The sequence below is a fragment of the Myotis davidii genome, unplaced genomic scaffold (assembly GCF_000327345.1).
Source record: "Myotis davidii unplaced genomic scaffold, ASM32734v1 scaffold309, whole genome shotgun sequence".
In the NCBI taxonomy this organism is placed as follows: Eukaryota; Metazoa; Chordata; class Mammalia; order Chiroptera; family Vespertilionidae; genus Myotis; species Myotis davidii.
In genome coordinates, this window is record NW_006383013.1 from 3667017 (window position 1) to 3677474 (window position 10458).

The 10458-nt window shown below is 49.6% G+C and overlaps 1 protein-coding gene across 2 annotated transcripts in view; it reads left to right on the forward strand.

Annotated features, from left to right (window-relative positions):
• Positions 1 to 8997, forward strand: part of ADCK1 (aarF domain containing kinase 1) — a 112693-nt gene extending 103696 nt beyond the window's left edge. For both annotated transcript variants that reach the window (XM_006778836.2, XM_015558072.1), the window contains 2 exons: positions 5506 to 5699; positions 7256 to 8997. In XM_006778836.2, the coding sequence (XP_006778899.1) occupies positions 5506 to 5699; positions 7256 to 7427 (366 nt within the window). In that variant the 3' untranslated portion in view covers positions 7428 to 8997. The remainder of the gene's footprint in view (positions 1 to 5505; positions 5700 to 7255) is intronic.
• Positions 8998 to 10458: the final 1461 nt, after the last annotated feature.

The following is a 10458-nucleotide window of genomic DNA, read 5'->3' on the forward strand; positions in this document are numbered from 1 at the left end:
TTCCACGTTCTGCCCACTGCCAGACAGTCCAGTTTCTCCCCGTATGAGCCTAGATCCCCAGAGACTAACCCGGAACTGGAGTTCAGAGCAGTCGAGGGCTTGTGGCTCCTTCCCGATTCGAAAAGACAGCTGTGTCCTCAGTCGCCAGCCCTTGCCGCGTGTGCCTCCGTACCTCTGCACTCCACCTCTGCAGCTCCTCTGAGTCTCAGTGTGCTTTTCTCTTTCCTTCTAGTTGTAGAATTTCCACTCAGCCAGCCTTCCTGTTGTTCTGGATGATGTCCATTTTGTCTTTTAGTTGTATTTTTGAGTTTGTTGTGGGAGGCAGCAATTTCTGGTGTTTACCTATGCCGCCATCTTGGTTTCTCATCGTGTGTCAGTCTTAGGTGGGTGGAGGAGGCTGGAGGCAGGGCTGACTGAGGCCCTGCCCCGCCAGACCTTCCTCGTGGTGGTTTCACTGTCTGCACACAGAGAGTAAGGACTTGGAGGAACATGGAGTTTTTAATGAAATACCTTTTTTTTTTTTTTTTTTTGTAGTTCATTTCTTCATTGGATCCAGACAATAGTTCCATGGTGTCTGGGCTGAGACCAATCCATTTTCACTTCTGCCCCTATCACAGGGACTTACTAGTATGTGGCCACTCCTTCTTCCTGGTTCAGAGCTCCCTCCATCCCTAGTTTCTCAATCTGTCATGGAGTGGACTTCTGTATTCCCAGTCTGTCAGTTTGTTAGATTTGTGCAGTTTTGTGGGGATGTGCTCGGGCTCACCACAAGGGGCGGGATCCTGTTTATGCAGTTAGAAAGACCTGGGTTCTAGGTGCAGCACTGCTCTTCCTGGTGGCATGACCCTGGATAGTTTTTGTCACCTCTTGGAGCCTTGGGGGGTGGGGGTGGGGCAGTCCCCTGTAAGCTGCCTTGTAGTAGGTGGTTTTAGGAATGGCTGGATCCAATGTGTCAAACGATGTCACCAAAGAAGCCACCCATTGCCATCTCTTGGTTCTGTTTTCTTCTAAGTTGACATCACTCCCCAGCAAGTGTGGTGGCAAAGATGACCACCAGCTGCCCTTGGCCTACACAGCTTTAAAGCTGGTCACCTCAGAAGAAGAGCAATAGTCTCCCTTCTTGGTTGAATAGGGAGGATAATTTCTGCTTTACTGATAATGCCTGGAGAGTGCCTCTCTAGCTCCTAAGTGCCTTCATTGAGCAAACATAGGTTTTTGCTGGGTACTGGACTTGGAGCTGCACATCCAGTGATGAGCAGTCTGTCTTTGTAATTTGTACTGTGGTTGAGGGAGACAGACAGTAAACAAGTGAACAAGCAAGTAAATGGAATAATTGCAGGTTGGAGGTATCAGGGAGGAAACAAGCTTGTGATGGGGAGCTGTCATTTGGGTGCTCAGAGAAGAGATCTTTGAGGAGTTGACTTTTAAGCTGAGCCCAAAGGACAAGGAAGGCACTGGCCACAGGAAGAGCTTGGAGAAAGCATCCCAGGCAGAGGGCACATACTGTGCTATGATGGCCTGGGGAAAGGAGAGTTTGGTGTAGTCTGGAGTGTGGTGAGTGGATGATGGAATGAGAAGAATTTGGAGCACTGGGCAGAGGAAGCATTGTTCAGGGCCGATAAGCCATAGGGAAAAGTTCAGATTAATTCTCAGTACAGAGCAAAGCCTTTGACAGGTTTTAAGCAGGAAAAAGATATGCTCAGATTTGCTATTTTAAGTATCTCTCTGGAGTGGGGCAAGATGAGCAATGGGGTGATTAATTAGGAGGCTGGGGTAAAACTTCACATTGGAGAGGTGCTGGGGGCTCAGACTACACTTATGGCAATGGAGGTGGAGAGAAGCAAATGGAACCAGATTGCATTTTGGACTTAAGACTGAGCGGCTTTTCTGTTTGCTTGGATGTAGAGAGGATGAAAAGTGGTCTCATAGCTTCTTGGGGTAAATTACAGGATGTGGAGAGTGGTGTCACCTCCTGACATAGGGAAGATGTTGGGAAGGACATATTTGGGGTGAGGGTACCAGTAGTCTATCTGTAATTCTCTTGAGCATTCAGATAGAGGTGGGCAGTTAAGCCTGGAGCTCAAAGAAGAGGTCGAAGCTTGAAATATACATTTGTGAGTCCTTAGCACATAGATGGTATTTAACGTCACAGAATGGACAAGATCACATGGCACGAGTAGGTACTCAGTAAATGATATCTGTTTTTATTAACTAAGTTTGAATTTTATTTTTGCATTTGTTATTCATTCATAAAGGCCCAGCATAAATGCTAGTGTACTAATCTGCTTGGGTTGCCATAATAGAATACCACCAACCAGATGTCTTAACAGTAGAAATTTATTTTCTCACAGTTCTGGAGCTCAAAGTCCAATATCAAAGTATCATCAGGATTAGTTTCTGGTGAGGGCTCTCTTCCTGGCTTGCAGATGGCTGCCTTCTCATTGTATCCTCACATGGCTTTTCTTTTGTGTGTACACACTCCTGATCTCTCTTCCTCTTTTGGAAAGGACATCAGTCCTATCGAATTAGGGTCCCCTTTATGAATTCACTTAACTTTAATTACCTCTTTAAAGGCCCTGTCTCTGAGTAGTCACACTGGCGTTAGAACTTCATCTTAGGGATTTGGTGGGAGGCACAATTCAGTCCATAGCACCAGCCCTGGAGGCCTCTCCTCATGCTTTTGCCAAAAGTGATCCCTTAATACTTGGATCACTCATGTGCCAGCAGCTTATATTGTGTCTCAGAGTTAGCTATTTGTATACTTATATGGACTCTGACTAGTTGGTAAGTACCTGGAAGGCAGGCATCCTGTCTGGTGCCACTCTCTTAAAAATGTTTTTATTGATTTCAGAGAGGAAGAGAGAGGGTGAGAGATAGAAACATCAATGATGAGAGAGAATCATTGATTGGCTGCCTCTTGCATGCTGCCCCACAATGGGGATCAAGCCCGTAACCCGGGCATGTGCCCTGTCTGGGAATCGCACCTTGACCTCCTGGTTCGTAGGTCGATGCTCAACCACTGAGCCATGCCCAGCTGGTGCATCTCTTTTATAAGGTCTCTGCGGTTCTGGGACCAGGTCCAGTAGAGAGGCGTTTGTGTAGATTGTGGAGACGTGTACTCCATTTTCTTACTTTGGACAAAAACCCAGGTAGAGGATAAACATAGCCACTCCAGGCCAGCCCAGACTCTGAGATGTGAGGGCTCAGTTTTCTGAGTCCTAGTCTTATTTAGAATTAGGGAACCTCCAACATTGTATCAAGGAAGATGTTTTTTTCAACCACAAGTAGCTTAAACAATTAGGCATTTGCTCTCTCTATGACAAGCAGCCTGGAGGTGGGTGGGTCCAGGTTGGTTGAGTAGGTCACAGTCTCAGGGCTCTGGGCTGACTCATCTGTGATTCTCTTGGTTTTCCTCTCATCATTCCGAGATGACTGTGGCAGGTCCAAGCTGTGCATCTTAATTCCTTGGTGTCCAGAAGTGAGAATGAGGGCTATTTCTTCTCACATATTGTTACTTAAGAGCAAGGAAACCTTCCCCAGAAGTCCTTCAAAAGACTCCCCCTTGTGTCTCATTGGCCAAAATCATGTCACATATCACATTGAGCTCAGAACCAGTATTGGCTGAGATCAACCAATGATCAGGAGCTAGGGAGGAGCTCTGCCTTCCTGAGGAGCAATGACCCAAGGGGTCAAATGAACAAAAATGGGGTCCTTTTAACAATGGGGAATGGGAGATGGGTGGCTGTCAGATAGGCACCCATTGGGGCCTTCTGCAGACACCCGCCATCAGGATGTGTCCAGGTTGAAGGCTGTGACCCCCGCTGTGGGGTAGTCTGGATGGGCGCAGGTGCCTTCATTTGGCTGCAGGGGCTCTGGTGGGGCCAGTCCCTCCCTTGGTGAGAGGGGGATCCCTGTGGTGAGCAGGCTTAGATAAGGTTTTAGCCCTCCTGGGTGACCCACAGCTGTGATGGGAGGTGGAGGCAGGCAGACAGCCTCTTGGTGTCTGGCTGCGCGGTGCGATGTTCCAGTCTGATAGCTCCTGCCTGAGGGACATTTAGAGTTTCACAGCAGCTTGGTTATCAGCTGTGCACACGTGTTCCTGAAAGGGCAGAGAGTTCCGCTTCTGCTGCAGAGAGCGGCCAGGCGGGGAGGTTTTTGGCAGCACTGCTGGGCCCCTCGTGACTGCGGTTGGCACTGAGCACCTCTCTGTGCCTTATCTCCGATGCCCTCTTGGTATTGCTGAGAGGCAGGCACAGAGGATATGAGCACTCCAGCGTTTAGGTGGGGACACTGCTTGGAAGAGGTGAAAGGACTTGCCCAGGCTCACAGAGTCCGCAGTGAGTGAGAGGCAGTATAGCCTGGTGATGAGGGCATGGGCTCGGGAGCTGGACTGCCTGAGTTTGAATTCCGACTCATCACTTATTAGCTGTGGATCTTGGGCAAGTTACTTAATTTCTCAGTGTCTCAGTTTCCTTCTCAGAGGGGGTAATCCCCTTGCCTGATAGGGGTGTTGTGAGGATTCAATGAGTTAATACACGTAAGCATTTTCAAAGTGCCCAGCTTACTGGGTGAATGCACTGTATGTGTTGGCCCTTGTCATTGTCACCATCATTATTGTCATTGTCACCATCATTATTGTCATTGTCGTTTCTCTGGAAACTGAGGAGGGGTCAGAGCCTCACTGTCATACTCAGGACTCTGGTTGGGGGCACTTATCTGCCAAGAGCCATGTGAAGCTTGGGACAGGGAAGGGTGGGAAGTCAGATCCCAAATTACACACCAGAATGGGATAAGGACTAGCGAGCCCTGGATCCTGTTCTGGGGCATCAGGACCTTGGGCACTGTCCCGAGTGGAGGACAGTGATAGGCATGACTGTGTGGGTGGCAGGGACTCTGGCTGAGGTGCAGAGTCATGCAGGGCATGGGCACGACTTTGGAGCTGGGTTTGAGTCAGGAGCTCAGACTGATGAAATGCACCATCCTGGGCTGGGCTGAGGGATGGGGGACATGACTCAGCAGTACCAGCTTCTAGAGCTCCTTCCAGGCGTGGCCTGAAGTTGGTGGCCAGTGAAGAAGCCTTGGAGAGTAATTCCAGAATGGACCTCTGGGCTTAGAGACTGGCACACTCTACCCTCATCAAATAGTTGGTGAGGTAGATTTCTAGTCAGTACTGGTTTGGAGGCTTGGGGGATGGGTACGGTGACCTTGGCTGTGGGGAGCTAGGACAGCAGAGGCAGCAGAAGTGCCTGTGGTCTCCATTGATGTGCTCTGGTACTGGGTCCAGTGCTTGGCCAGAAGTTGGGGTAAGATGTCCCATCATGGTTTGTCAAAGCTCCTTGTGCTAAGCTTCCCTCTGGGGAGGGTTTCTAGTGGTACCAAGGCAGCTGTGCTTGAAGCTCCCTCCTGGAGCTTCCTTGCAGGCCCTCAGGTCATGGGCTTGGATACCAGCCATCCTGGGCTCCACTTCCCACACCAACCACTGCTGTCTCCTTATTGCTGCTTTAGAACACCGAGATTCGCAACAATGCAGCCACCTACCTCCCCCAGATCAGCCAGCTCCTCAACCGTGTGCCACGCCAGATGCTGCTCATCTTCAAGACCAATGACCTACTGCGAGGCATCGAGGCCACCCTGGGCACCCGTGCCAGTGCCAGCTCCTTCCTCAACATGTCACGCTGCTGTGTCAGAGCACTGGCCACGTGAGTGCGGGCTCCGGCCTCTCCTCCCCTCCAGTTCCTTGGCCTACCCCAGGAGTCCTGCTCACCTCCACTTTCTCCTGCAGGTCTCCCTGCAGAGAGTTAGGGGCTGAGAACAGCCCCAGTGAACTGGCTGATGCTTCAGGGCAGTGTTTTGGGTAGTCCAGAGAGCCACCTGCACTTGCTCAAATGGTGGTTTCTGGGACCTCACCCTCTTGGTCAAGCTTTTCAGGCGATTCTTACCCTCAGTAAAGTTTGAAATATTTTCTGAAAGTCTTAGTCCCATCCCAGGTGTCCCCTGGGCTTGGGATCAGGTGCACATCCCATCTCAGTCTGGTTCCAGGACCTGCCTCCCCAGGACTGGCCGGGCAGTGAGGCCAGTGTTCTTTTCCCTGCAGGTGTGCTGAGACTCAGGAAAGTGTTGCCAGCAGGCTCTAGGTCCTCTCAGGATCTCAGATTCTTTCATTCATTCATTTAATCCTCATCAGAGGATATTTTTTCCATTGATTTTTAGAGAGAGTGGAAGGGTGGGGGAGACCCAGAGAGAAAGAAAAATAGGTAAGAGAGAGACACATCCATTGGTTGCCTCCCACATGTACCCCGATCTGGACCTGTGATGGAACCTTCAACCTGGGTATGTGCCCTTGACCAGGAATTGAACTATGATCCTTCACTGAGAAACACCGGCCAGGGTGATCTCAGACCTTTTCAGATGCCTCATAATCCTTGGAGTGTTGATGAGGAAGGGAAGGGTACTTTCTCAGGGAGGTAGCAGCAGAGGAGCGAGAGTTCTAGGCCCCTCTATCTGAGGGTGGCAAATACACGGGGAGGCTCATGTGTGTAATGTTCTCACCTGAGAGAGAAGGCCTCGACTATGGTTAACTCCCAGCCCATCCATCTCAGGCAGGGGAAGAGTCATTTTAGCCAACTATTTGGTGAAGGGAGAGTTGACCACATATATCATGTACCCACTATCAAATATCACATTAGATTATAGCAACATAGACTGTACACGGAAAGGGCTGAACATGATTCATTCTTCCTTTGAGGGCCCCGAAAACGAAGTTGTGACTAGGTCATCATCAGAAACACCAGTTTTCATCATGCCCTTTTGCTGGTGCAGAGGGATTGAGCTGGGCTGCATCCATAATGGCTTCAGCCTCTTAGGACCACCTGACCAGGTTTTCAGGTGACTCTGACCTTCAGAAGTGTGGGAAAACTTTTATATTTGAGTTTGGGGGATTCTTGGTTTGATAAATATTAACTCTGCTTTTGGAAAAATGGAAGCATTGAAACATTGTACTTAGTGGGTCCACTATGCTTTCGATGCCCATGAGACAGCTGCCCCTGCTTATCCTACTTATCTGGAAAACTCCTAGGAATAGTTGAGTTCCTCTGGTCTCTGCTTGGGCAATGGTCTGATCCGTGACCAGGATTCATCCATTGGGGCAGGGAGCTGGTGACTTGGCAAAGCCACTCTCTTAAGTTTTTCTAAATGGTCCTGAGTGTCTCTTTCCTCTTTAACTCTCTTCCCTCCTTTCTTCTTGCTCCTCCTGCAGGCACAACAAGAAGAACACCTGTTCATTCTTCAGAAGGACCCAGATCTCCTTCAGTGAGACCATCAGCCTGTGGCAGATCAGCCTCCATGAACTCATTCTGCGTGTGAAGGGGCTGAGGCTGGCCAGCTGGGTCTTGGCCCTGCTTTGCTGGCTGTTGCCTGCTCCATACTGAGTGGACTTTCTATCCCCTTCCCTTTTCCAGTGTGACTCTATGGCGGGCACAGGGTCTTTCCACTCAGCCGTTACTTTACCAGTTGCCCTGTTTCTGCCACACGGTGGTCTGGAGTCCTGAGGTCATTGTGGCACCACCTTACTCCACCTCTGGGATTCCTGTCCCACCACAGCCCTGTCTGAACCACAAGCTGACCATGCAGTAGTTTCTCTCCTTATCCAGGGAGATGGCACACAGTCTGCTTTCTGAGTCCTGGAGTGTGCTGTTGGGTGGGATGTCTCTCCACTTCCATTAGTTCTTCCTGTGTCAGGGTGGCCCATGAATCCCACAGAGGGCACATTAACTTGTAGGAAGTTTGATTTTGCTGGAGGGGAGCAGGGTCTCTGAACTTGCTTGAGACAGGTTCCCTCTCCTTGGCCTCACACTCCCCACAGGTGTCGCCCCTTAGCGTGTGGCTTGGCCTCCAGGGCAGGCTGTGCCACAACCATGGGTTCACTGCTGTACTGGGGACCTCCTTGGGTAAAGAAACCCCTCAGGTCTTGCTCGGTGGGATTTTTAGTCTAGGTGGGAGTGAATCCACTTTGGCCATTAGGCAGGGGCGGACCTAGACACCATGTGCCATTGTGTTCTGCCTGGCTTCTTGCCTCTGCATTGCCAGTTTGCCACTGTGGGGCCACTTCCTGCTTCTTGTACGTTTCTCTCATCCTCCAAGACTTAGACCTCATTGGAGCTGATAAGAAGCCCAAGGCCAGGAATTCAGAGGCTCAGCTGCAACCCCTGGGTTCTCACTGGGCACCTGCCTTGTTCTAATAATTGCTTCCTGACTTAGCCCCTTGGTTCATCGTGTGATGCCCCCAGTCCTGGAGACTGTAATCTGAACCTCACTTACTGGGGCTAGGGTTCCACTCTGAAACCCGCTTGTCACCTGTCTGGACCCTGTGCTTTACCTTATTGCCTGTGGCCAGTCTGCCCCTCTCCCAGAATGAACATCTCCTGTTTCCAGGACACCTGCTTTAACTGCTGTCCCCGTGTGTTCTCCAGGTGCTGTTGGGTCGGATGTCTCCCCACTTTCGTTAATTCCTCCTGTGTCAGGGTGGACCGTGAGTCCCACCCACACTGGCACATTTAACTTGCAGGAAGTTTGAATTTGCTGGAGGGGAGCATGGTCGCTGAGCTGGCTGGAGACAGGTTCCCTCTCTTTGCCCTGTCACTGTCCACAGGGGTCACACCCAGATTCATTAGGCCCTAGCTCTTACTGAGCACCCTTGCTCAAGGACAGGAACTGTATTTAATTCACCCCATCCAAGGGGCAGAAAACCCCCAAATTCGGGTCTTATTTTCTGTTTGCATTATGCATAATACAACAAGCAGATTTCCCACTGACCACAGATGAGTCGCAATCACTTTATTTCCTGAAAGAATTAATTGTTCTTCGTGACTAGTTGGATGTGCCCAGGGGCCTGAGAGAATAATTTGCAAAATCTGTTACTCATCATGAGGATACATACTGGATATTATATTTTATGGTGTCTTTTATAGCCACTGAAGTAAATATGTTTTTTTTATTCAAGTTAATGGTTACTTGCTTTTTACTTTTGGTTTAATGGTTGGCTTCCTACTGGCCTGGGATATAAATCATAAGCATGTTGCCAGTGGACCCAGCACCCAAAACAGATATCCAGGGAGAGTAGAGAGGCTAGGAGAGTTTGGGGTATGGGAGAGTTTGAAAATAGGAGAGGAGCAGGTTGGTGATTATTAAGTGTCTTCCATGTGTAAATAAGTTCCATCATTGAATTGTTGCATCAGGAAGAGGGGTCATTGGCCTCATCTTCCAGAGATGGGAACTGAGCACAGAGAGGTTTAGTAATTTGCCTGAAGTCACACAGCTGCTGAGGGGTGGTCCATTCTCTGTTTCTATCCCACAGTGCTGTAGATACGATCACACTTGCTCCTTGGGTCTCAAATACCCTGATTTTGGAGGACATGGGGTTTTCAGTGGAAGTGGGGGAGTGGATGGGTAAGGGAGACAAAAAATCCTGGAAAATGCAGACTGAGTTCAGCATGTCCCCTGTGGCCTAAGATAGGATGGATTTGGACTACTACACTTCACAGTGCAAATCTGGCACTGACCACTCAGTTACTGCAGATCCCACAGGCTTAAGGTCATGGTTCCCCATGAGACTCAAGCTGCAGGTTTGGAGGTCCCCAGGCTACCTGTGGTTCCGACCAACTGACTACAAATTTAGAGGCTTCCCCAGCCCTTCAGATTGAACAATTTGCTAGAATGACTCACAGAACTCAGGCAGTCACTACATTTGTGATTATAGTTTTATTATAAAGGATACAAGTAAGCACCAGCCAAATGAAGAGCTGCATAAGGAGGTGCAGGGAGGGTCCTGGTGCAGAGCTTCCCTGTCCCCTCCCATGGACTCAGCACACAGCACCCTTTCGGCACAGCAGTGTGTACACGGGCTTCAATGTTCAGAGTTTCTGAACAAGGGTCATTACACTGGCAGGATTGACTGAATCACTGACCACATGATTGAACTTAACCTCCAGCCCCCCTCCCCTTCCCAGACAGATGGGGTGGGTATTCCTCCCCGCGCCCCCCCAATCCTGAGTCACTCAGTACAAACTCCGGTGTGATCCAAGGGGCACAGCATGAAGATCTAAGGTACTCCTATCACTGGGAAATTCCAAGGAGTTAGAGGTTCTCTCCCAGCAACCAGGGACAAAGACCAGACAAATTCTTTTCTTTTTTTAAATATGTTTTTATTTATTTTAGAGAGAGTGGAAGGGAGAGGGAGAGATAGAAACATTGATGAGAGAGAATGTCAACATGCATCAGCTGCCTCCTGCATGCCCTCTACTGGGGATCGAGCCTGCAACCTGGACATGTACCCTGACTGGGAATTGAACCAATGACCTCTTGATGCTCAACCACTGAGCGACACGGGCCAGGCCAGACAAATTCTTTAGTAGATACAATCACCCTGGTGTCTTTCACCATGTTTGGAGGACGTAGAGAGCC